The sequence below is a fragment of the Garra rufa genome, chromosome 4 (genome assembly GCF_049309525.1).
Source record: "Garra rufa chromosome 4, GarRuf1.0, whole genome shotgun sequence".
NCBI lineage: Eukaryota > Metazoa > Chordata > Actinopteri > Cypriniformes > Cyprinidae > Garra > Garra rufa.
In genome coordinates, this window is record NC_133364.1 from 51431409 (window position 1) to 51459167 (window position 27759).

Consider the following 27759-nt stretch of genomic DNA (forward strand, 5'->3'; position numbering starts at 1 on the left):
TCTATTGGTACAATATGCGTCACATGACTATAAATATGCGTCATCGTTTTCCAAAGCCTCCGTTTTTACTGTCCACACTGCAACGTGAAAACGGCGTTTTCTAATTTATCCACTTTGGCCTGAGTTTTTAGAAATAATCGTTCCCTGTGATATAAACGGTGTTTTCGTGTAAATGAGTGGCACTGAAAGAGGAGAGTCAAGAACTCAATGAAACAGAAGAGAAAGGTTAAAAAGAGAAACATGATTTCAAAACTGAAGAAAAATCAATTAGTTGCTCACAGAATAAAAATACTTCCTCACCAGAAATAAATAAAAAAACACAAACTACAAACCTTAATTCTAACATGAGAATTCACACTGGAGAGAGACCTTACAGCTGCCAACAGTGTGGGAAGAGTTTCTCACGAAATGGAGATCTTAATACTCACATGAAAATTCACATTGAAAAGAAGCCGTTAATATGCCCTCAGTGTGGAAAGAGTTTTACAAAGAAAAAATACCTTGATGTCCACATGAAAACTCACACTGGAGAGAAGCCTTTTGCCTGCCCTCAGTGTAAAAAGAGATTTATGCAGAAAAAAAAATCGTATTGTCCACATGAGAATTCATTCTGGAGAGAAGCCTTTCAGCTGCAAACAGTGTGGGAAGAGTTTCACATGTAATAGAAAACTTAAGACTCACATTATTAGTCACACTGGAGAGAATCCATTCCAATGTGATCAATGTAAAAAATCTACTTAATATCCACATGAGAAATCATAATGGAGAGAAACCTTACTCCTGCAAACTGTGTAGGAAGAGTTTCTCACGAAGTGGAGTTCTTAAAACTCACATGAAAATTCACATTGAAAAGAAGCCTTTCATATGTCCTCATGTGGTAAGAGTTTTACACAGAAAAGTATGCTTACTGTCCACATGAGAATTCACACTGGAGACAAACCTTTTACCTGCCCTCAGTGTGGAAAGAGTTTCACGTATAAAGAAAACCTGAAGACTCACATAAGAAGTCACACTGGAGAGAAACCATTTAAATGTGATCAATGTGGGAAGAGTTTCAGACACAGCGCAAACCTTATTAATCACACGAGGATTCACTCAAGGAAGAAGAGTTTTAAATGTCATCAGTGCAAAAAGAGTTTCACAGAGAGGGAACATCTTAAAAATCATGTAGTAACTCACATGGGAGAAAAGCCTTTCATGTGTCATCAGTGTGGAAAGAGTTGTTCAAGAGAAGGAAACCTCAGGGTTTCACTTGAGCATTCACAGTGGAGAGAAACTTTTCACCTGTGAACAGTGTGGATAGAGTTTCACGCATAAAGTAAACGTTAAGATTCACATGAGAGTTCACACTGGAGAGAAACCGTACAAGTGTCTTCAGTGTGAGAAGAGTTTCACATGTCTAAGCACCATGAAACGTCATTCGCAAACTCATTCTGGGAAGAAAGTGCCATTTTCCTTGTGTGAAGAGGTTTAGAAAAAGGAAAGATTTATACAATCATCTACACATTTATTTTGAAATACATTAAATTGGAGTCAGAGAACTAAAACATTTTTTCCATCAAAATCATGCAAATGTAAGACTTTATCTGTGTTCTTTGTTCAAGAGTACAATGAGAAAAAAGGTGTGTAAAATCAAGTCAGTTCACACCAGAGTTGAATGTGGGCTACATCTGATCACCTTCATGCATCCTTCATCTCCTTATGTTTCACAATAAAGCTTTTTTTTTGTTTGTTTTTGTACTCCTGTGGCCATACCTGACCATCCGCTTCACTGTAGTTTTTATTGAGTGATTACAGAAGATTCACTCAAATTGTGACTATGAAGAGATTTCACTCAATTCCATGTGTTGATTTCTCTGAATCAAAATATTGTCAAATTTTTACCTTGCTGGGAAAAGCAACAATGTAACTGGAAGATTATAAACAAATTGACATAAACTGAACAAAATGACTTGTTCCCATTGATTTTAAGTGTATTTTAGCTTATTGTTTAGTTAATCTCAATTTAATGTTGTAATATCGGTATACGTTTATGGACTTTATCAGGAGAAGCATAGAAATATTATTCTAGTTTTAATTTTATTTTATCTGCAGTTCATTCTTTGTTGTGCTTCCAGTAGCCTGTATGTACTAGAGATGCGCGGGTCAACCGAAGTGTCACGCGAATCCGCGGCCTCATACTAATCATCCTCCCGCCACCCGCCCGCACATATAATTTTCTCTATTATAGATATCTGCACCCGACCCGCACCCGATCGTCACTTTAATAATTTCTAATTCTAATGATGATAGGTCAGCGTGGATCGTTCGTTAACAGCAGATTCAGTGAGCTAATCTGCTCGCATTTCTGATAGTAAAAAAATACACTAATCATAAACTGTTAAATGAACATTTATTAAAAAAATAAAAATAAATAAAGTTTGTCTTTAGACAACATTTTCTTCATTTCAAATACTAGATACACAAAGTAAAAATAAGAACTTTTAGTTTTTACAGATACAGGAAAAAGATAACAAAAGCGGTGCCACTTCAGCCTAAACGCCAGCTATGTTATGTTTACTCCAAAACGCGGCCAGCTGCACTGAATGAGCGTTCGCTCGCACCGCTTGTTGCAGGAATGCACAAGATTCTCCTTGCAAGGTGCTGCAGTCGTGGAAATAAGCGATCTTGTTTCTCCCAGAACGATAGCAGATTTTCCTCTGACGACTCTGACTGAAAGTTTGAAGAACAGTACTCTTGCAATTCATCCAATATTTTGGTCGTGTCATCTTCCCATTCTGCAAAGTCCACTCTCTGCTTTTCGCTCGTCCACTGCCATGTTCCGCTACAACGGGCATATTACACTCATTAGCGCACACCCACCAACAGTTTCAGTGGTCTAAGTGCCAAGGTAATTCGGAATAAAAAAATAAACTGATTTGATAAATAAAATGTAACAATTAATTTATCATTTACACATTTTGTAATAAAATTTAGGATACCTTGTTCTGCCACTGGTGAGGAGAGAATGGTGCCTTCTGCGTTCTGGCTGAAACTGGGTACTTCACGTATAAGTTCCCGCACTTGTCTCTTCACCTCCTCTCTGTCGTCTGGAGTCAACATTTTCAGTGATTTAAATCTGGGACAGAGAAAAGTGCCGACCTTGTGTGTGGAAGATAGGAGCATCTTCTCATCAAGCAGGCTGGTTGCGCGAGCACGGAGGAGGAGTATGTACGACGGATCTCCAAACTTGGGCTCACAGTGTCTCTTCAGTTTGAAAAACCAGAGTAACGCCATGTGAATTATTGGGTATTTTTCTCCTTCAAGCTCGTTAATGGCTAATTTTAAGAGAGTGAGAAATTCAATCAAGTGCATGAGCTGGTCTTGAAAGATGCCTTCCATCTGATGCAACTGGCCTTTGTCTTACAGGACCTGTTTGATATCACTGTACTGTTTTAGTATAGATTCCAGCATGTCGACTTTACTGTTCCATCGAACTTCACATTCTTGAAGGAAAGTGTGCGCTAAACTTGCAACAGCACCTGTTCTCATCAGAAATGTCACGAGGCTTTTGCACTTATCTATCATTTCCAGCACGTCTCTGATGCCTTCTGGTGCATTCCTCTCACTGAACGCGTGTCTCAACACCGTATTCAACATGTGTGCGGAGCATGGAATCCAGTGATAGGTCCGAAGTGCAGCCTTAATGTTCGGGCCCTGGTCACTGACAAAAATGATTTTGTCTGCTGTTATTCCATTACTCATTAACATATTGGTTATTTGGTCATGGATATTCTCGCTGTTTTTATTTTTTATTTTTAGGTGACTGTCAAATTCGACTGTTGCCAGAATGCCACTTTGCAGATGCCATTTCTCGTTTATGTAGTGACAGGTAAGGACAGTATATGTCCTTTTATTAAATTCGTCTGTCCACATATCTGTGGTAACAGCAATCCAACTGTATTCCAAAACCTTTTGGATGACCTCTGATGACCACTTTTGACCCAGGAACAGCGGCAGAAGCGCCAGACCTGGGCTACAGAGAAGCAGCACTGGACTGTAGCTCAGTGGTCCAAAGTGGTCCATTTCCGGATAAAAGCAAATTTTGCATGTCGTTAGGAAATCAAGGTGCCTGGAGGAAGATTGGGGAGAGGGAAATGCCAAAATGCCTGAAGTCCAGTGTCAAGTACCCACAGTCAGTGATGGTCTGGGGTGCCATGTCAGCTGCTGGTGTCGGTCCACTGTGTTTAATCAAGGGCAGGGTCAATGCAGCTAGATATCAGGAGATTTTGGAGCACTTCATGCTTCCATCTGCTGAAAAGATTTATGGAGATGATTTCATTTTTCAGCACGACCTGGCACCTGCTGGTAAATGATTTACTGACCATGGTATTACTGTGCTCAATTGGCCTGTCAACTCTCCTGACCTGAACCCCATGGAGAATCTGTGGGATATTGTGAAGAGAAAGTTGAGAGACGCAAGACCCAACACTCTGGATGAGCTTAAGGCCGCTATCGAAGCATCCTGGGCCTCCATAACACCTCAGCAGTGCCACAGGCTGATTGCCTCCATGCCACGCCGCATTGAAGCAGTCATTTCTGCAAAAGGATTCCCGACCAAGTATTGAGTGCATAACTGAACATAATTATTTGAAGGTTGACTTTTTTTGTATTAAAAACACTTTTCTTTTATTGGTCGGATGAAATATGCAAATTTTTTGAGATAGGAATTTTGGGTTTTCATGAGCTGTATGCCAAAATCATCAATATTAAAACAATAAAAGGCTTGAACTACTTCAGTTGTGTGTAATAAATCTAAAATATATGAGAGTCTAATGTTTATCAGTACATTACAGAAAAATAATGAACTTTATCACAATATGCTAATTTTTTTAAAAGGACCTGTACTATGCCAGAGCACATACACAGGTAACGCGCCAGATGCTGAGCTCGTGCTCAGGACAGCAATGGATATTGCTGTGTATCAAAGGTAAAAAATTATATAAATACGGTTCAGTTTCTTGGAAAAAATTATCGTTTGGTGTCTTAGGACCGCAGGGTGTAATTTGGATTTGCCTGTGCATGTTTTTTCTTTACTTTCAAAGGTTTGGTGCCTATTGACTGCCATAATGTGACTATCAGACTGCAATGGTTTGAGTTAAAAATCTTGAAGAAACAAAGTCACCTACATCTTAGTCTCACATAGCCAGACCTTTAAGGCGGGCATACACGGTGTGATTTTTGAGGTCGTACAAGCTTTTTTTTTAATACACATGCTTGTTAGCACTGCTGTAGAGTTAAGGTTTTGTCAAGTTTGCAACGAGTGTACACACACAAGGGTGAGCAGACGCTTCCTGCATGTGTAGCAAAGTGTCACGGCTCATATTTTTTATATGCAGTTATGAGATAGATAGAGAGCAGTTGTATTTAACAGTACATACACAGTATATTATACACAGCCTTTCTCTCAAATTTCATGGGCAAACAATCTTATCACCCTAAATATATAGAGACACACTGCATGATTTAACATTTTACCAGATTTTTTTTTCTGGTATTGTTTATACATAGGGGTGGCACGGTTCACAAAATTCCACGGTTCTCTTTAATCATCTCGTGTTCGAGATCCACCTATGGGAAGGGCATCCATACCTGACCTCTGCAGAAGCATCCAATTGCACCAAGTCTGGCTTGACAGACAGGAGTGCGTGCCCACAGGCAGGTAAGGGGCCGCCCCTTACCGGGCGAATAAAACCAATGCACGCGCTACCTTTCCTCAGTTGACATTCGCTTCTCGCGATCTCTGCATTTACACAGTTCGGCTGGATTACACTACGCAAAGAGTGTCTGGGCGCAGTGGAAGGGTTGGCCACCATCCACAGCCAGAGTGTTCAGTGGCTGTTGTTTGTTATCCCCCCACGTTCAGGGGGTCAGTCGTCAGGGAATGTGCACAAGCAGTGTCACCACACAGCATTTTCATTGTTTCCCAGACCAAACAAATAAAGGCTTCGGCCCCAGTGTTCCCCAACACAAAGAACACACAAAACACAAAGAACACACTGAAAGAAACAAATCTAATAAATTATTTCAGCGAGAGAATATCTCCCGGGTTCCCTGCACGCTGTCCCTAGTCTGTCCGCTAGATGGCGCCATTGCATCACATGTCAGCGATCCGGCGGTATTAGCAGCCCAAAGCTGCTCTCCAGTTTATGTGGGGTCTCTAATGAATCATGTCGGAGCCTGGCGGTCAGTTTCTGTTCCCGAATGGGTGATTCGTACAATAATGAAGGGGTACAGACTTCAGTTTGCCACAAGCCCTCTCTTTTCAACGGAGTTATCTCTTCTCACACGGAAGAGAGCTCCGCTCACATTCTGAAAGACGAAATCTCCGCTCTTCTCAAGAAGGGGGCGGTGCAAGTGGTGCCACCGCACTCAAGCAGTCAGGGATTTTACTCCCATTATTTCCTAGTCCCGAAGAAGAACGCTTCTCTCTGCCCTATTCTGGATCTGAGAGTGTTGAACAAACATCTCAGGAAATACAATTTCAGAATGTTGAGTCACTCCTCTCTTTTAAGATCTGAAAATCACACTGCGTTTTTTACAGTGATCGATCTGAAGATGCCTTTTTCCACAAAAGCATCTATCCTCCACACAAAAAATTCCTTTGTTTGGCCCACCGAGGCGTTTGTTACGAGTTCACAGTTCTTCCTTTCGGGCTCTCACTCAGCCTGAGGACGTTCTGTCTGTGTGTGGAAGCAGGACTCGGCCCGCTGAGAGCATTGGGACTCAAAATCCTGATGTACATAGACGATTGGCTGATCATAGCCGATTCGAGAGAGGAAGCGATACAAAGCACTGCCCGTGTGCTCGCTCACATCACATAGCTCGGCTTCAGAGTGAACGTGACCAAGAGCAATCTCACTCCTTCGCAGAATGTGATTTTTCTGGCGTTGGAGTTGAACTCTATCACAATGCGCGCACGGCTTTTGCAACAGCGCACTCTCTCCCTTCTGAATTGCCTCTCACTTTTCAGAGAAGGGGCGAGGGTACAGTTTTGCACATGTTTCAGACTTCAGGGTCTTATGGCCTCGGCTGAAGGTTTTATCTCTTCATCTCAGCCCATTAAACGATCTCTGCCGCTTTGTCTCGGTGACGCGCACATGCACTGCGCCACTGGAGGAATGTGGAGTTTTACGCTCATGGAACTCCCCTCGGGGCAATCATGATGCGCTAAGTTGTGACGACAGATGCCTCCTTTACAGGGTGGGGTGCCATACAGGAGGGAAGAACAGTGAACGGTGTGTGGCCAAACACACTTCACTCAGCCCACATAAATAATTTGGAGCTCCTCGTGGTTCGGAAAGCTCTGAATCACTTTCTACCCCGCCTGTAAGGGCATCACTTGCTGGTGTGTAGCGACAACACCACAGCCGTGGCTTATATCAACCGTCAAGGGGGAATGCGCTCTTCAAAACTCTAGCTCACTCCATGCTCTAGCTCACAGGCTGTTAGTATGGAGCAGGCGACACTTTCTGTCGTTACGGGCGACTCATGTCCCAGGCATTCTGAACAGAGGAGCAGACCTTCTATCAGGGGGAACCCACTCTATGGGGAATGGCGCCTCCACCCTCAGATAGTGGGTCTACTGTGGAGGAAATTCAATCAGGCGACCGTTGATCTCTTCGCCTCGCATGAAGATCTTTTTCCACTATTAAGGTTTACTTGCCGGCTATCGCTGCATGTCATGTAGGGTTTGATGGCACGACAGTGGGGCAACACCCCCTCATTCGTAGATTTATGAAAGGCGCTCCCTTCCAGTCACTAAAAGAGTGATTCCAGAATGGGACCTCTTCATGGTGCTGGGGGTCTTGTCTCAATACCCTTTTGAACCGCTGGGAGACATTTCTCTCAAGCTTCTGTCTCTTAAGACAGCTCTGCTTCTGGCACTGGCATCAGCCAAGCGTGTCAGTGACTTGCATGCACTCCCTGTTCATTGCTCATGCACGAAAGTCTCTATCAGTGGAGATAAGGTCTTTCTAAGGCCTAACCCAGTCTTTATGGCAAAATGCTTCCCAGCATTTCCGTATGAGGTGATTCAGCTTTCTGCTTTTCATCCCTCTCCTTTCTCCTCTTCAGTGGATAAGAGGCTGAACGCTTTGTGTCCTGTTCGCTTCTTACGCGTTTACATTGACAGGACCAGCGCTTTCAGGAGAAGCGACCAGCTCTTCATTTCTTGGGCCCCCCAAACACAGGGAATCCCATTTCTAAGCAACGCCTCTCTCATTCTCTTGTGGAATACATCTCCTTGGCATATGAATCTAAGGTAGTGCGTCCTCCAGAGGCCCTCAGAGCTCACTCCACTAGAGGCTTGGCAGCCTCCTGGGCTCTGTTTAACAGGGTTTCCTTGTAGGACATTTGTGCCGCTGCAAGCCGGGCCTCACCACATACTTTTGTCAGATACTACCGGCTGGATGTCACCCAGACCCCGGTAGCTCATTCTGTTTTAGGTGTGGGTTCGGTATCCGCAACTGCCAGGCCCTGCTTGACTCCGGAGCAGAAAGTAATCAGTCTTGCCCAACACCTTCACATCCCCATAACACCCCTCACCTTACCTCTGGCAATCATAGGGAGGAACTTGCCTTCCTGCTCATTGCCTCCCCCCCTGGTCCCTATTGTCCTGGGCCATCCCTGGTTGGTCCGTCATAGTCCCAGGGTGGACTGGGGTCACGACTCCATCTCCACATGGAGCGAGAACTGTTATTCTTCCTGTCTCTCTTCTGCCTGTTCGTCTGTGTCTTGTTCTTTGTTGCATAATAAGTCGGTGAACCTGAGGAGTATCTGGACCTGAAAGAAGTGTTCAGTAAGTCCAGGGCTGCTTCTCTCCTTCTGCATCGTCCCTATGACTGTGCTATAGACCTATTGCCAGGTATGTCTATCACGGTAAAGAATACCTATCCTTTGCCGCTGATGTCTTCAGCTTTCGAGAGGTTGCAGGGAGCATCCATCTTCACCAAATTAGATTTACGTAACACCTACCATTTGGTCCCCATAAAGGAGGGGGATGAGTGGAAGACTGCATTTAACACCCCCAGGGGGCACTTTGAATATCTGGTTATGCCCTCCGGGTTATCCAACTATTTCTGGGGTTCGCCAATTTCTACCGGCGTTTCATTCGCAATTTCAGCCAATTAGACGCTCCTCTGACTGCCTTAACCTCCATCAGAACACCTGCACCCTGCGCTACCAGCATCACCATCTACTTCTCTGGCTGCTCGTCATTTGAGAATTACCTTGTTTGATTTGTTATCAATAAACAACACTTTATTTAATTCGCTCTTGAATCCTCTGTTGATTGCCGTGACACACTCCCTATCCAATCAGCACGAGAAAGAATCCCTGTAAATAACCAAAGCAGACCTACCTTCTTCCTCCCCCTTTTTTCAGCACCCTTCCACCACCCTGTCTCCTCACCTTCAGCCCGGGGGCAAGAGAAGTGCCCCAAGCTCAGGAATTACTGCCGAGCTCAAAGCCCTCTCCCAGACAGCATGCCAGATACACCTAGTTTATGAACCGTAAGAGTGGACTTGTGAAAGAAAGTCTAAATTAAATCACTATTGAAATTAAAACAGAACATTTGTTTATTTGTCTTTTGTTTCATCAATCTTATTAGTTTCTTTGAAATTCTTGAACTTAACTCACTCAAGGTGAGTTTAAAGGTGCAGTGTGTAATATTTAAGATGATCTCTAGACAGAAATGAAATATAATATACATAACTATGTTCTCAGGGGTGTATAAATACTTAATTAACCATTATGTTTTTTATTACCTTAGAATTATCAGTTTATATCTACATACACCGCGGGTCCCTCACATGGAAGTCGCCGTTATGTTTCTACAGTGGCCCTGAACGGACAAACTGCTCTTCAGATCGCGTTTCATCACTGTTGTTCTTTTGGAAAAACACTGACACAATGATGAACAAGTAACAATAATATTCACAATAACATATTTTTATTGAATGATTAAGTAAATAGAATTCCTCAAATTATGTTTTAAAAGAAACCTCATTATTTTTGCTGTCTAAGACGACGACATCTTAATCCTGCGCGGCTACCGTAGCATCTGTAAAGGGAGGGGTGAGCGGTGGAATAAACGGTTGGTTGCAATTCAATAGACTCACCACTAGATGCCGCAAAAATCTACACACTGCACCTTTAAGTAAACTGCAAAAAAAATTAAAAAAAATATTGTTTAGTAATAGATGCAATGAATAAGTCCAATCCTTCAAAAATTAAGATGAAATTGGATCCCATTAAAATCCTGTAGAAATTATCATGCAGCATATTTATGCATTGTATTCAGCTTCCACAAAGCTGCCAATGTTGGTGGTAGAAGTGAGCAAGTAACTGATGTGTGCAAATTAAATCCATACATACTGATGTTAAAATGCTAAGTGTCCTTTATTGTGCTTCAATCGAAAAACAGTGCACTTCCTGTGAGCTCTCCTTTCAATTCATGACATACAAATGTGAAGTTCTTACTTTGTAAACAGAGCAAACACATTGTCCATAGTCCATATTATTCTTTGCACGTTTATGCATTAAACTCAGTCCAACACAATATAGTTGACAAGGTAAAATATACCATGGACAAAACACAGTGCTCTAAAATTTGAATTAGAATTTCTATCATTGTAGGAGCCCTGTATAGGATTCTTATTGGAATCCTTTAGGATTGTTTTGACGAGGGAACATTTTGCAGATTCTTTAAGGGGGATGTAAACTTTTGATCTCAACTGTAGTTGTGGTTGCAACAATGTGGTTGCCGAGAAACAAGGAGGTATAAGTTTGTGGAGTAATTTACAACAGCTTTGATTGTGGCTTAACCAATCAGAATCAAGGACATTTTGTTTGAAACTCTGTCCATGCTAAGGGGATCTGTTTGACTTCTCTCTATTGTGAATCTTCATGTGCCTGCCAAGGCTTCCTTTTTGACTGAAACGGTTTCCACACTGTTTGCATGTGTAAGGCTTCTCTCCAGTGTGAACTCTCATGTGAATGTTAAGGTATTCTTTATGAGTGAAACTCTTTCCACACTGTTGGCAGGTAAAAAGGCTCTCTGTAATGTGAACATTTTGGTGAACTTTAAGGTTTCCACTTTCACTGCAACTCTTTCCAGACTGAGAAGAACTGTGAGGCTTTTCTCTATTGCACATTTTCATGTGACTTTCAAGGTGTCCTCGCTGACTGAAACTCTTTCCACACTGGTTGCATGTGTAAGGTTTCTCTCCAGTGTGAACTCTCATGTGAATGTTAAGGCATTCTTTACGAGTGAAACTCTTTCCACACTGTTTGCATGAGTAAGGCTTCTCTCCAGTATGAATTTGTATGTGTCTGTTAAGGCATTCTTTACGAGTGAAACTGTTTCCACACTGTTTGCATGTGTAAGGCTTCTCTTTAGTGTGAAATCTCATGTGTCTGTTAAGGTTTCCTTTTTCAGTGAAACTGTTTCCACATTGTTTGCACGTGTAAGGCTTATCTCCAGTGTGAATTTGTATGTGTCTGTTAAGGAATCCTTTACGAGTGAAATTCTTTCCACACTGTTTGCATGTGTAAGGCTTCTCTCCAGTGTGAATCCTCACTTCCCTCTCCTCTTTCAGCGCTGTTAGGTGGAAAAACAAGGAGATAAAAGTTAACCCCAGTTTAATGGCACAAAGCAATTAACATCAAAACATGTAGTTATGTAATGCATGTATGCTAGATCCTATACCAGGGTGTCCAAACCTGATCCTGGTCTGCCAGTACCTTACAGAGATTAAGTTAGCTGTTGTGCAACTAATTGAATCTAGGAAATCTATACAGACTTATCTCAATTATTATTTACCGTTTTTATGTCTCCTATGGGATAAAATTCAACAAATTTAGAGAGAGACTAGGAAAAAAGAAAGAGGACAAATTTCCCCCTAAACCATCAGATGAAAAATTCATCACACAATAATTCCTTCTGAGGTATTATTAAGGGGGCAATTATGTTAGCAATCCTAAAAGTTGGCTGTTACACTTGACCTTTAAAATGGAAAACACCAAAAAAAAAAAACAAAAAAAAAACTGTCAGAGGATGAGAAACAGTCATTAATATCTTAAAATTCTTATTTAAAAAAATGTATTCACTCAATTTTAAATGTTTCTGTCAAGAACATTAATAATATTATAAGTTCACAGCTGGAAACATAATATAAAAAACTACTTAAAACTTTCTTTAAAAATAAACAGGCAATATTTTTGCACCAATTGAAAGTGAAGTGACATGGTGTAGTATGGTGAATTGTGCTCTGCATTTAATCCATCAAAGTGCACTAATGCTGTTAAACCAACCTGGTCCGAGGAACCATCAGGCTAAGTCCTGTAACACGGACCAATAAGAATGCACTGATTTTACTTACTACTGACTCTCTCATATACAATTATTTGTGCCCAAGTTTTAATTACATTTCAAGATATATAAAAACAATTTACCATGGTTGCTACTTGCACATTCAGTTGATCAAAAGTTTCTAGCCATGTAGCCTTTCTCTCTGTTTTTTTGACAGTTGTACCTACTTTCTCTAGTCTTTAAAACACTAAGGCTACGTTTACATTAATCCGGATACATTTGAAAACGGAGTTTTCATTTTAAAACGCTCTCCGTCCACACCAGCGTTTCCAAGCGTTTTCCAAAAGTTTCTCATCTACACTGAAACGTAGGATAACATCAAATTCGCCTTACTGCGCATGCGTAAAGCCTCCAAAAGTATACAGAGGTAATAAGTTTACACGCAATTCTTCTGGCGGGATAATTTACGGAAATATCTCATCCTCCACTGATGCGTCTATTTCGCGCTCATTCATATTTTATCTGAAAAGCAATTGTCGTCATGTTTTTTCAGGACAGCAAAAGTAAATTTTCTGTCATCATTTTAGGACTGCAATTTGAAGAGTGTAAAAGGTAAATCTCTTTAGCAGCAGTGTGACAGTGAAAGGCACAGGCACAATTACTGGCGTAAACATAGATATCTATTGGTACAATATGCGTCACATGACTAAATATGCGTCATCGTTTTCAAAAGCCTCCGTTTTCACAGTCCACACTACAACGTGAAAACGGTGTTTTCAAATTTATCCACTTTGGCCGGAGTTTTTAGAAATAATCGTTTTCTGTGATAAAAACGGGGTTTTCGTGTAAATGAGAGGCCAAACCGCAGGGAAATATCTGCGTTTTCCCTTCGTGTAAACGGGGCCTAAAATAAAAAATAGAAAACAGCCTACATTTTAACTGGGAAGAGGAACAGACATTTACTCATTTGAGCTAGTAATTAGGACGTATTAGTCAGCTGACAACTGATTTACATTTACTGCTATGGTAAAAAATACACTTACATTACAGATTATAATACATGTCACATTGAATGTCCAACACAAATATTTTAACAAAATGTATGTTTTCCTCAGAATTACTTGTGTAAACCTTGTCTACTCCTGACAACAAAATGGATGTTTGTATGACCTTTTAACATTTACATATTCTTATGAAGAATATACACTGAAGAAAACACATTTCAAATGTATTAAATTGTACAAATATATTTGGCATGGTGGATCTACTTGATCTATAATTGAAATTAAGGACAGCTTTAAAAATAAGCGTGCAGATCAAATTATCTTGACTCACTGAACCTGGATCAAATTAGTGAGATAGTTTATTAGTTTATTAGCAGTGATGGGAATAACGGCGCTATAAATAAACGGCGTTACTAACGGCGATACATTTTTCAGTAACGAGTAATCAGACGAATTACTGTTTCCCCTGTTACAACGCCGTTACCGTTACTGACTTTAAAATACGCGTTACTATAACTGAGAACACTGGACCTCTCTTTAGTGTTAATTTCGTCAGACGAGACGAGACGAAATATGTTCGTCAACGACCTTTTTTTTCATGACTAAGACGAGACGATGACAAGACTGCACCACTTTCCAAAAACGCTGACTAAGACTAAATTAACATGCATTATTGTTGACGAAAAAAGACGAGACGAAAATGTTTTGCATAAAATAAAAACTAAGATAAAATCTCTCTTCATTTTCGTCTACAATCGTCTCTGCTTTTTCATCAGCTGTTATGGCTTTGAAACATTCAAACTGCGCTTTGGCGCGCTGGCTGGCGCTGAGCCAGAGACGGACGAGCTCTGCTCTTGTCATATAATCACAACTATGCAGTGTTTTTAACCACATAACGCTTATTTTAGGTTTCAGACATTTAAATACACATAAGTACTAGTAAAAGGAGACATTTAGAGTTTGTAAAATACACACATAGGTCTATGGAAGCAGCAAATAACAATCTATTCAATATAATTTGCCGATGTGTTTTATTCATATCACATACACATAGGCTTAGTAACTAAAAAGTTCACTTTATTCCTCTTCTAGTTCACCAGCCACTTGCATGTATTTCGGGAGAAACGGATGAATGTATATGTGCTGTAAATACGGCTGACAGGACTGTCTGAACGGCAGCGCGAACAAACATGGCCGCGCCCATCTCACGTTACAGATTACGATCCAGATCATTTATATAGGGTTTTAAACGACGAAACATACTAATTCACACATATTTGTGAATCGGAATATTAGATAGTTCATGGCATGGTAAGCAAGTGTGTGAGTATTCTGGATAAAAAAGGAAAAACTAAATAAAAGCGATCTATCTGTCATACAGTGTTATTGTGTCTGTGTTGTGTCACGTGACAAGCTTGATGCGTCGCCATGGAAACAATAAGGACGAACGTTCTAAAATAAAGGTCGCTTAAAAAAACTCACTCTCAGGGGTCCGCTAGAATATTTTAAACTCACCACTGAAAGGGTTAATCATTTGTGAATGTGTCTCCTAAATCAGAAATTGAAAACCAGACACGTTTAACATTTGCATTCAACAAAAATCATTCAACAAGTGTATTTTGTCAGGTAATTATGACATTTAACCAATGTTTGAGATATGTGAAACACTTTTTTTTACTGAAATGTGTATCAGTAATAAACTCAGTAATAATGTGTTATTTAAAAAAAAAAGACTACAATTTTTTGACTAAACCTAGACTAAAATATATTGAGTTCTTTTTTGACTAAAACTAGACTAAAATTAAAAGACTTTTAGTCGACTAAAACTTGACTAAGATACCTTGAGTTTTCTTTTGACTAAAACTAGACTAAAATGACGAGACTTTTAGTCGACTAAAACTTGACTAACAAAAAAAGATATGTGAATGACTAAATATGACTAAAACTAACAAGGACATTTGGCACAAGACTAAGACTAAGACTAAATTAAAAATAGGTGACGAAATTAACACTACCTCTCTTTCATTGAGGTGTGTGTGTTTGTGTGTGTTCGGGCGGGACACATAACCAGTGATGATGATTGGTGTGTCTGTAAACGTGGTGTAACTGAGAACGCTTAGATTGAGTAAATTTCCACTGTTTGCCAATCAGAGGCAGAGTAGTGCGGGTGAAGCACACGCACACATAAGCACGCTCACGGTCAGTCGCACACAACATCCAGGACTCATAACGATGGCGAGTCCAACAAGTTCAAAGGTAGTTTTTGCAAACTGGAAGTATAAGCACTTTTGCAACATGCAACTTTTGCCCAGGAAAAAACAGTCTCTCTGCGTCGGTGACAAGTAATTCAAATCTACTAAAGCACCTCACATCGTCACATGCCGACACAAAATTAATTTAATAATAATTATTATTTGTTTGTTTTTGGTACATTTCTTCAGAAGCATAATTTATATTTAGTCTTATTTGTTAGTCTTATAAGTTGTGATCTGTGCAATAAATATTTAAAGTTCTAAACCATCTATTGTGCTTTATTGTTCCACTATAGTAATGATAATATTTATAATAATATCTTTAATTTGATAGTTGTCTCTCACGTTGTGCCACAACAACATTAAAATAGTGTAGATTAGTGTACAATGTTTTATATTTATTGTATAGCTATATTAAATTAGATTTTTTTTTAAAGTAACGCAATAGTTACTTTGCCTGGTAATTAGTTACTTTTATAATGATGTATCTCAGTTACTAACTCAGTTACTATTTGTGAGAAGTAACTAGTAACTATAACTAATTAAGCCCCGTTCACACTAGCAGCGACTTCTGTCGCTGCATGTCGCCAGAGGCTGGCGATGAGGTCGCTAGTGGGCGTTCTTATTACTGGTTGCTTAGTAACATCATTTAACAGACGTTTTTATCCAAAGCAACTTTAGAAACAAAGACAAGCATGTTACAATTCATTTTAATGCAGTTAATATTATTTTTAATATGGTACGTTTATTTGCTGTCTAATCATTTATGATTTTGTCTGTTGTCATACATTTAACACATTTTGGTTTTGATTTTTTAAGAGGTAATATCTAATTTTACATCCTATTAGTTCATTAAAAACCTACTTGGAATCCCCACGATATTGGCCACCCCTTTCCATGCCTCATTTTTAAAATTTATGTCCCTGTATGTGCTAACGGCAGGAATTAATTTCTCCTCTGCTGGAGCTGAAAGGAGAATGATCACATGAGCACTATCATCTTCTTTCCTATTGGCTGTCGCTCCCGAAAGTCGCTCTTCATTTGCATAAAGTTTAGAGATTCTGAACTTTGTCGCGTCGCTCGACACGCCCACATCCGGTCGCCAACGGTCGCTGACGGCCGCTGTCGCTCTCGTCGCCGGAAATCGCCAGCTCTCCATGGAAATGAATGGGATCGCGTCGCTGTGTCGCGTGTAGTGTGAACGGGGCTTTACTTTTTAAAGGTACGTGCCCAACACTGTTTATTAGTCACTAATAACATAACCTAAATGGTAATTTATGGCACAACTTTAACCCTGATCGATTTAATAGATTATTTCAGGTCACGTTTTCGACTTTAAACAGGTTTTCTAAATGTCTTTTTTTTTAAACAGCCCTCAGAGCTAGACATTAAGACTTAATATGTGCTTGTCCTTTGGACAACTAAATCAATCATCCATTTGTCCAAGTAAAAAGTTTGGCTACATCCACACAAAGTCAGAGCTTTCCATATCAAATTTTTTTTTCCCTCGCCTCAAGAAATATCTGCATCCACATGAAACCAACACAAAACTATGTAGTGTATTTGCCAGATTTTGGCAATGCCAATAAACCTTGCTTGTAGTATACACAGGGAGAACAGTTACTCTTACGCTGCCATGCTGAGGGGAGTGCATGCTGAAATAGCGAGCACTAAGTATCAATTTGGATATGAACTGCAAGTTAGGACGTAGTGACGGCTGTCAGAGCGTTATTCCCCACGGCCGATGGCCTGAACTGTTACCGACTTACCTGGATGGGTCAAAGGAGAACCCATGGTACAGCTCAAGTTTGAAACCAAGCGATTCCTTTGGGGGAAACACCTAAATAGAAAGACTATATAGAACGGGAACTGCCACCACTACCAGGTCTAATTCCCTCCGTGAACTGACTCACAGATAGGGCAGCAGGCCTGTCCCCAGAAGAAACCATTCTAAGGCTGTACTCACACTAGGCACGGTTGCCATGAACCGAGCCCCGAGTACGATTGTCCCCACTCCCCACTCCCCCACTGGCCTGCACTAACATAGCATTCAGCATTCGTGCCGGAGCACGCTTACGTCATTATGGTGTGACGGTTTTAAAGGTCTATCGCCTTTATGGCACAAAAATTTTCCCGCAATCGTGCTGCTCGTATGAGGAGATTTGCAAGGTACCAGCTGAAGTGCAGCAAGGACTTTGCAGCTTTGATTACGGACTATAAAAATGTTGATTACCTCGCAAAAAACGCGACGTCACGTGTCCTGTTCCGTGCTCCAGCACGGTTAGCGCTCCCACTGCATGCGAACCGCGCCTGAGTCCAACTGAACCGTGCTCTGGCCCACCTCTTCCAAGCGGGCCAGGGACGGCTAAACGAGCCGCGCCCGGGCACGGTTGGGAGCACTCACACTAGTCAAACGAACCGCGCTTTGGTGGTCAAACGCACTCGGGCACGGTTCAAACTGCCTAGTGTGAGTACACCCTAATAGGGGTCACCGTAAGGTAGGGTTGCACGGTATACCGGTACTACGGTAGTATCGCAATACTAAAGCTTAAAAATACCCACGGTGCCATTGCATTTTTGAAATGGTAGTATCGTCCACACAGTAGGACCGTAAGATATGTTGTATGCACGGCAGGAACACTGTTTAAAATGTTCATTTGAACATGCACGCCAGCACACCAAAATCAGTCCCTCCAGAAATTCGCGATGTTGCGATCGTGCCAATTCACGCAAATTCAGCCAATCCCCGCGATTTATTTGCGGCCTTGCAGTTTCATCCAATCACCACGACTTTACCGCAAATTACCTACAAATATCACTGCGAAAGACCGTGCAAAGAAATTCAGGGCTCGAAATTGCCACCATTTCTTTACTGCCTTTAATGCCTAAATGCATCTTTATGAATTAGTTATATAGCTAATGAAAGAGTTTTGTTTTTGATTTGAATTATTTAAATTATTTCTTTACAGACCGGATGATATATTACTCTAACCTTTATGAGCAGAAATTTCACATCACACCGGCTCTTCCATGTCCTGCAAGGCGAGCTTCAGCATTCACAGCATTTACTTTAAAAAACAATGAATTCAACAAGTAAAAAGTGTTCCAAATATATTTCTAAAATGACTTTATAAACTAAATAAACAAAAATAAATGTAATCACTTTGCTATTAAAAACAGCAGCTGTGTAATAGGAAAGAGAAAAAAGGTCCAGTCGGACTCGGGACAGTAATTCTGAGGAGCTGTCGGACAAGGTCCAGGCGAGGTTTTACAAATTTTTGCAACGAATGTTTGTTTAATAGCCTATATAACATTATTATTTAGGCTAGTTACATATTTAAATTTATTATTTATTTGATTTATTTTAGTGTTTTGTAGGCTGCTTGTTCACTGACAGAAGTGTTCAAATAAACACGCATGTTTGTTAATAATGTTTGAGCCTCATTTATTTTGGGTTTCAAAATAATATATGCATTTTATATATAGACATATATACACAAACGTTATGTATATGTAATATAAAATATAAATACCGCGCCATTTTTTACGTTCGTCTTTTATTTAAATAGCCTACCTTTAAGGTGTCAGTAATTACTGTGCTGCTAATTTCTTATTTGGGAGTAATTTGTTTGAACGAATATTCGGTGTTGCGCTGATGCTCTCATCTGTTGACATTTCCGAACGCCTTCCTGCAGTTGCTTAATAAAAGCGGGCTTTCCACACAAAAAAGTGCATGTGTCATTAGTATGAGAAAAAAATTGTCGGGCTGGGATCGGGCTCGGACATAAATATCTTAATGCCTGTCGGGTTCGGTTACTGCTCTGTCGGACGCGGGCCAGGTACGGACAGAAAAATGCGGCCGATCCGCACTCTAGAAAGCACGTTCAGCACCGCCGAGAGTTTCGTGCGGTCGTTAAAAAGAAACCAAAAAGTAAAACGCCTACACACATTCAAAAGCAATTTTAATACCCTGCGTTTGAAGAGCGACTGCCCGATGCGCTCAAATTAGGTTATATAAAATATCTAGGCTGTTATTAGTATATTTAGTATATCCCTCTATTTGCACTTTGAATATTGAAAGAGTAGCCGCCTTTGATGATGGCTGCATATATTGTCTACACGATTGAGTAAGAGATGTGTTGTTTGTTTTTTTGTTTTTTATAGGCTACTGTAATTGTTTAAAAATGCAGTGGTTGCCTCTAATTTAAATGTCTGTACCTATAATAGGGAAAATAAACATCCAGTTCATGTACTCATTTTCCTTCATTCTTGTCCCTTGCTTTAGGCATGAAATAAATAAAAAAATGTTTTCAGAATCAGACCATTGTCTTGTAAAACAATCAGAATCGGGCATGAAGAATCTAGATCGGCAGATAACTAAAAAGAAATCGGGTGCTCATAATTTTTTTTTGGTGCTCCTAACTTTTTGAAACAACAGAACTTCATAACGTTTGTAAAACTAGGTCTGTGGTGGTTTGCTTTTGTCAGTTGTCAGGCAGGCCTTGTGTGGGCAAAGGTGATATTGCTAGCGAGTTTGAGAGGGGCAGTTAACAAAACTATTTGTCATGCTTTCATACGGTAGTTTCATCAATCATTTATTCCAGTGTTTATCCTACATAGACTTAGCGTGTCGCCGCGGCAACAAAATGCTAAAAGTCTAAATATTTTACGGGGACAACATGATTTTGTCTTAATTGAACCTGCGCTGCAGCCTCCTGAGGAAGCAGCGATTGTCTGCTGTCAGATCTGCATGTGATCAGAGCGTGCAGAAAGCCGAATTTTTGAATTCCTGTGCTTTGGGGGAGTAATCTTGCAAAGAACACTTAAAAAATTCATAACATGTTTGTGAAATCTGTCTAAAAAAAAAAACTTAACTTTTTGAAAAAGCTGCCGCAAAATCTGCCATTTTAGGCCGCAACAATAGGGTGACCATATTCTGAGAATCCAAAAAGAGGACCCCCCCCCCCCCCAAGGCACTTTTAGAAATCACACATTTATTTAAATTCTCTTTCTGTTTGAACTAAATCTTATATCAAATACCGTATTGCCCTGTAAAAAATATCATCTCTCTTAGTCTTTTCTTTATACAGGCATAATACAAACATAAATAAATAATACATAAAATGCTTAAATAAGAATTGCCTTGTAAAACATTTTTTTTTTCCCCAATTTGTCTGTGAAACTACATTTGCGTTTCGGCATGTTAGTGACACACAGCTCTTGCAGCGCAGTTCCTCTTTGTATTGTTTTGACAATTGGGTCTTTCACGTCATCAGACAGGTACCCAGGGCTGGACTGGGGTTAAAATCCGGCCCTGGACAAATTCAGCACATCCGGCCCACAAGTTCCACATGAAAGTTTTCTTGGGTTTCCTGGTGAAAAAATCCCCAGCTAAAACCAGCCTGTGCTGGTTGGGTGGTTTTAGCTGGTCAGCAGGCTGGTTTTAGAAGGGTTTTGACCACTTTTCCAGCTTGGCCAGGCTGGTCTTAGCTGGTCAGGCTCGGAAACCACCAACTAAAAGACCAGCTAAAACCAGCTACTTCCAGCCTAAACTGGCCAACCTACCAAGGCTGGTTTAAGCTGTTTATTTCAGCAGGGTTATAGGGTCTTTAATTGGAGTACATGAATGAATAAAACAGGATTTAAACAAATAATGATAAATACTGCTGAATTCAAATGCAACAAACTTAATTAAATTTTTGTCACAGAGAAATGCATGCAGTAAAGCATTGATTTTGAGCTAGAATGCAGGAAATTTGTTGCTAATAAATTATGTAATAAAAAAACATTCATTAATAAAAATCATCACCCTCATGTCGTTCCAAAACTGTATGGCTTACTTTCTTCTGTGGAAGAAAGATATTTTGTATAATGTAACCAAACATATTTGGTTACCCTTGATTTCTACTCTATAGACAAAAAAAGTTTTGAATTTCTCAAAGTATCTTCCTTTGTTACACACAAGAAAAAAGTTCATACAGGATTGAAATTATTGAAATTACATGATGTTGAGTAAATGATGACAATTTTTATTTTTGGGTAAACTGTCCCTTTAAGAACTTTATTATGTATAGTAAACACCTAATTTATATAAGACCCATATTTAATTCTTTAATCAGGCTCTTATTGAATTAACATTTTACTCCAATTAAAACGAATTACAACTAAAAATTAAAAGAAATTATTGATTAGAATATTAGTAGTAAGACGGTGGTCACAAGAAAACATTAGTTATATGGTTTTTAAAATTAAATAGTAATTATAAACTATGAAATTTGTAATAATTTTGTTTTGACAGTATTTATTGGCATTTTCCACTTTACTTCATCATGCAGTATCCAGTGTCGTGGCTGTTTTCAGCAGCCCAGCAGAACTTACAGATCCTTTAATGTTCTCATATCACATGACTGTATAACACAATTCTGTGTGTTATCTGAATGGATCAAGCAACTTACACTGTTTATCACTGTACATGGTGGCAGAAGCGCAGCGCGCGTTCATCAGCACTGTGCGGGTGATTGATCCCACCGCTTCACACTTTTCGGCTTTTTGGGTTTTGAATGCGCTATAATTTAAAATAGCGCCTAATATGGGGGAGGTCTCCCTCGCTTCGGTGATCGGCTCACTGGGAATGTCCCGGTGCTCCCGATGGCCAGTTCATAACTGCAGGTAACTCAGAATAATGCCGGTGGGCAGTGGCTGCATTTAAAGTGTTGAATTAATGACGGTCAGTGAAATGAGGTAAAAAAATAAATTAAAAAAAAACTGACATTTTATGATATTTTACTAAATCCCCCCGGACATAATTTTATAGCCAAAAAAGGAGGACATGTCCGAGTAAAAGAGGACGTATGGTCACCCTATGCATTTAAAGTGTTGAATTAATGACGGTCAGTGAAATGAGGTAAAAAAAAAAAAAAAAAAAAAAACGGACATTTTATGATATTTTACTAAATCCCCCCGGACATAATTTTATAGCCAAAAAAGGAGGACATGTCCGGGTAAAAGAGGACGTATGGTCACCCTACGCAACAATCACAAAAAAATCCAGCAAAATCCTGGACGGACTGCAAAATGTCTTTCTGCTGTGCTTTGTGTATTACAGGCTGTGTCTACGCTTTATATGCTATTCAATGTTTCCCGACGCTTCAGTTCAGTTTGAAATGAGAAGTTGCACGCGCACGTCATTTTTGACGCTGCAGTTTATTAGAAGAGAGGGTCTGATTCAGACTGTCTGATGTTATTTAAAAAATAGCAGTTCAAGAATCACTTGTTCACACATTTAAAGTTTTTTTTTCGTATTTTCATTCCTTTGCCCAATTTTAGAACAGGTGAAATAATTAGTTTCTGGAAGGATCTTTGATCACAAATGCAGTTCCATTCATTAACATACTAGCTGCTTTCCACTTGGTTCTTATTAATCATTATACATATTTTTTTATATTATAAATTAATGTTTTAATATATAAGCTGCTTACTTTCAAGATATGCGAGCAAAAATGCTCCTTACAGTTCAGAAAGACGTTTTTGTTTCGTTTCTGTGTTCAAATCTATATCCGCATTGGTTTGGCCGAATCACTGATTCACTAAGCCATTCATAAAAACAGTCATTTGATTCACTCCTGAATGATTCAGCCGTTTTGAAAGAATCGTTTGAACGACTCGGTGATTCAATCATGAACACTGCTGCCACCTGCTGACGGGTTTAAGTTTCTCATCATATTACATTCTTTACCATAATATTGCTATATTCAGAGTTTAAAACATTAATCTTTAATATATTAATCTTTAATAATTTTTAATCTTTTTATCAAGTTGTTATGGTGCTGGTGAATGTTAGGTGCAGTGCCACACGCTGCATGTCTCAATTTTGGGAACACTGGTATAAGTGTCTTTTAAAAACGAGTCATTTTTAATGTATGTATGTTTGTTGTTTGTTTGTTTGTTTGTTTTTGTATTATTGTGTTATTTCTTTTCTTTTTTGGATGGACCATGAGTCTGAATAAAGATACTACTTCTATAATTTGGAACCCAGCAGAGCGCTCGCTCCAGGATCCGATGATGTTAATGAAACAATGTCATCGTCATCCAACAGCTCATCCTCATCTCTGGCTGATGAGCACGAAAGGGTAAGCCCCCTTTTTTAAGGGTGTTGCTTTCAGAAGTATCCACTCTGGGACCCCGTTTAAATAAATATCGGTTTCACTCTCCCAAAACGCCAGAACCTATTCAATATAAAATGTATGCGTATACAGCTAAACACATCTCTGTGTGGACAAGGCCTTAGTTCTATGTAAGATTTGTTTTTATTTATTTGTTGAAATTATTTATTCACAAGCAATATTCTCAACAGTTTTATCAGCTATCAGGATTATTGTAAATAATTTGCATAGCATGTGATGTTTCAAGCATGCATCTGATGAAGAGCCTGCATGCTTGAAACATCCCACGCTATGCAAACGTTTTAATAAAATAAATGTAAGTAATAAACATTAAACATTTTAGAAAAAAATATATAACAGTAGTACAGACAAATAAGTGTTAAGTTATTAAGTTAATAATTTCCTATTTTATCTTTTAGGCCTGGTCCACACTAATATGTTTCCATTTGAAGGCTTCTGTTTTGGTCCCACCCACACTGAGATAGCATATATGTTAAAGGGGTCATCCAATGCCCATTTTCTACAAGTTAATATGATGCTTTAGGGTCCAAATGAAAAGTTTGTAATATACTTTGAGTAAAAAATCTTTATGTTAGTGTAAAAAAACACTAATTTTACCTGGTAAAAAATGCCTCTGTTCTCAGCAAGCGATATCAGTACCTGGCCCTTTAAATGATATGAACCTCTGCTCACCCCGCCCTTCAGTTCTGTGGGGCGTGTCATTACATAGCACACGGGGTGTTGCCTAGACAACGGTTGGGGTATAGTTGTATAGTTTGGGGGAAAATGGCACTTGGGGGGCTCTGAAGACACTGTACAACCCCATCCATTTAAAATTATTTTTTTATGGCCTAGATCTTCCAGCCGTTTCTGGCTCTTTCGTTCTCTCGCCCTAATCAGGCAGCGACACCTTGTCAGTATGGCGGCGTGGGCATACTCGTTCCCAAAGCATCTCGACGCAGCTCGAAGTTATGGAAGGGAACGTCTCAGGTTACGTATGTAACCCTAGTTCCCTGAAGGGAACGAGACGCTGTGTCGTGAGGCCATACTTCCGACATCCCTGCAGCGCTTGCTTTATTCGAAAGCTAGTGTTGTGTTCACCTTGCGTGCATTTAAGCTTCCCGGTCGGTGATGTCATCACGTACGTGACGTCTCGCGATTCCATTGGACTGATTACACACGTGATTCAGAGTGAGGGCACGCTGAGGGCGTTCCCAAAGCGTCTCGACGCAGCATCTCGTTCCCTTCAGGGAACTAGGGTTACATACGTAACCTGAGGCTACATTTACATTAATCCGGATACATTTGAAAAAGGAGTTTTCATTTTAAAACGCTCTCCGTCCACACTAGCGTTTCCAAGCATTTTCCGAAAGTTTCTCATCCACACTGAAACGTAGGAAAACATCAAATTCGCCTTACTGCGCATGCGTAAAGCCTCCAAAATTATACAGACGTAATGAGTTTTCACGCAATTCTTCTGGCGGGATAATTTACGGAAATATCTCATCATCCAATGACGCGTCTATGTCGCGCTCATTCATATTGTATCTGAAAAACAGTTGTCATCATATGTTTTGCAGGACAGCAAAAGTAAATTTTCTGTCATCATTTTAGGACTGTAATCTGAAGAGTGTACAAGGTAAATCTCTTTAGCAGCAGTGTGACAGTGAATAGCACAGGCACAATTACTGGTGTAAACATATCTATTGGTACAATATGCGTCACATGACTAAATATGCGTCATCGTTTTCAAAAGCCTCCGTTTTCACAGTCCACACTACAACGTGAAAACGCCATTTTCAAATTTATCCACTTTGGAGAGCGTTTTCAAAGAGAAAAAGATGCGTTTTCAAACAAAAACGTATTAGTGTGGACATGGCCTGAGACATTTTGTGACATTTCAGTGTGGATGAGAAACTTTTGGAAAATGCTTGAAAACGCTAGTGTGGCTGGAGAAATTTTTAAAACAAAAAGTCTGTTTTTAATTGTATTTGAATTCATTTAGGTGTAGCCTAAGTGGTTTTCCTTGTTTTATTTGCTTACCAAATACTTTACATGAACATGTAGACAGCATGCAGTAGCCTAATGTACTTACTCACGTTTCAAGGTCTGCTTTGTGCAAAATAAATTATTTTCTTAGTACCTTTGCATAATTAGCCAAAATTCAATAATTCAATGGTTTTAATATTAGAAGCAGATACTAGGTTTAATGTTACAATGTTTGGTTAAGACTCATTCCATATTATTGTTACAACTTAAATGCATGATTTCATAACAAATGGCCAATGTGAAAGAAAGATCTTCTGAACTGCACTTGAAGGCAGAATTAGTATGTGATCTCGACACTTCTGTCAAATCATTTCTGTATATTCATTTCTATAATGAGTTTAGCTATGAGAAAAAAAAACCAACCTGTTTGTTCCTCAGTATCTTCATGTTTGACTCTAAATGTTTCTTCAATCCTCATGTCTTCACTCTCCACTTTAATGAATGCCATCTTTGTTCGTTCCTCAATATCTTCATGTTTCAATGTTTCTTCAATCGTCACGTCTTCACTCTCCTCTTTAATATATGCCATCTTTATAATAGTGTGTCACTGTTGATTCTCCAGTTTTTCTGTGTTTGTACACTTTGTCCTGTTTAAGATGACAATAATTAATAGAAAGAAAAATCAATGCAAACTAAATCTGTGTGTGTGTCTCAATCAGCTCCTAGTTCAGTAGTCAGTGCACTAGTAAGACAGTCAGAGTTAATAGACTTATATAAGATGTATAAAATATATACAAATTACACAGAAGGTTCATATTTAAGTATGCGATTTTGATATATATATATTTGGTATTCGATTATTTATAATATCTAATATACTACACTTTAATGAAAACATTAGCGGTTGTTATTCCACTCGTTGTTTGTTGTCCTCGTTTCTAGTCCACGTGCCGCTGAATTTAATCACTGAATCATTTATCAAAAGATTTGATTCAAATGACTCGGATTCTCAGTCTCTCACTTCTTATCGTCACAAGATTAATTCATGATATAGGGAGCGAAACGGAACGCGCTTCTGTTATTAAAGGCTTACGTTTAAGTTACACTAAATAATAGCTTCTAAAAACGCTTTAATTGATGTAACAGTGTGCATTAGTTTAAAAACTTTAAAACCACAAACCTTTCTTCAGGTGAATCACAACAGATGAGGAGCGCGGCGCAGCTTTACGACGTCACATCATCAGAGCAAAATAAAAGTCCCATTCGTGCACTGCTCTCTAGAATCACAAACACACATAATACAAATGTTGTATATAGAATACAATTTCGTACCCACATGATGATGCTTTTCTACAGTTATTAACATCATAAATCTATTAATATTATTCTCTTTTTATGTACATTTATAACACTGTTTTATGTTGATATACCTTGACATTAAATTCACATAAAACTAGTCAATGCTGCTGTGTAACTGTTACAAAGAGGGTGTGATGGCACATTTGATCAATCACTCTTTTGACTATTGTAATCAATCTCTTGTTATTTTGTTTGTTTGTGTATTTATTTATTTATTCCACTTTTGGAAAGTTACTGAAACACTGTCAGGGTTTTTTATTTTGCTATGAGGCAAATGAGGCAACAAAAAATTATTTTTGTTATTGTTAAAAAATATATTTGTGTCAGTTTCTATTTACCACTACAAAAGTTTATTTATAATTAAATATGACTTACATTTCCCCAGAGTATTATTACTTTTTTAAAAATTGGTATATAATCTGTGCTCAAATATGATTCTAATATAAACAAGTTACATATTAAGATCTCAGTTTTCAGTCATTAATAACAGATCCACACTGAAAATGAACAAATCTTCTGGAAGGATTGGATGGAAAGATAATATGGTCTGTATTTGATCTTTTTTTATTTCAATGGTAATGTTTTTTTATGTAAGCAATTTTGTTTTAATACAGTTTTTGCAGTGTAAAGGAATATGGTTA

General features: G+C 39.2%; 1 protein-coding gene across 1 annotated transcript; it reads right to left on the reverse strand.

Moving 5' to 3' along the window:
* Window positions 1–10454: 10454 nt before the first annotated feature.
* Window positions 10455–26667, reverse strand: LOC141332709 (uncharacterized). The gene is made up of 2 exons (XM_073837680.1): window positions 26183–26667; window positions 10455–11641 (listed from the first exon to the last, which is right to left on the reverse strand). The coding sequence occupies exons 1-2, from the start codon at window positions 26346–26348 to the stop codon at window positions 10908–10910; spliced, it is 900 nt and encodes a 299-aa protein (XP_073693781.1). The 5' UTR covers window positions 26349–26667; the 3' UTR covers window positions 10455–10907.
* Window positions 26668–27759: the final 1092 nt, after the last annotated feature.

Excerpts from the sequence above, each read along its gene's own strand:
- LOC141332709 (XM_073837680.1), bottom strand. The coding sequence starts at position 26,348 with ATGGCATATATTAAAGAGGAGAGTGAAGACGTGACGATTGAAGAAACA. Across the intron at positions 11,642-26,182 it reads AGATACTGAGGAACAAACAG|CGCTGAAAGAGGAGAGGGAA; the intron begins GTTGGTTTTTTT and ends TCCACCTAACAG.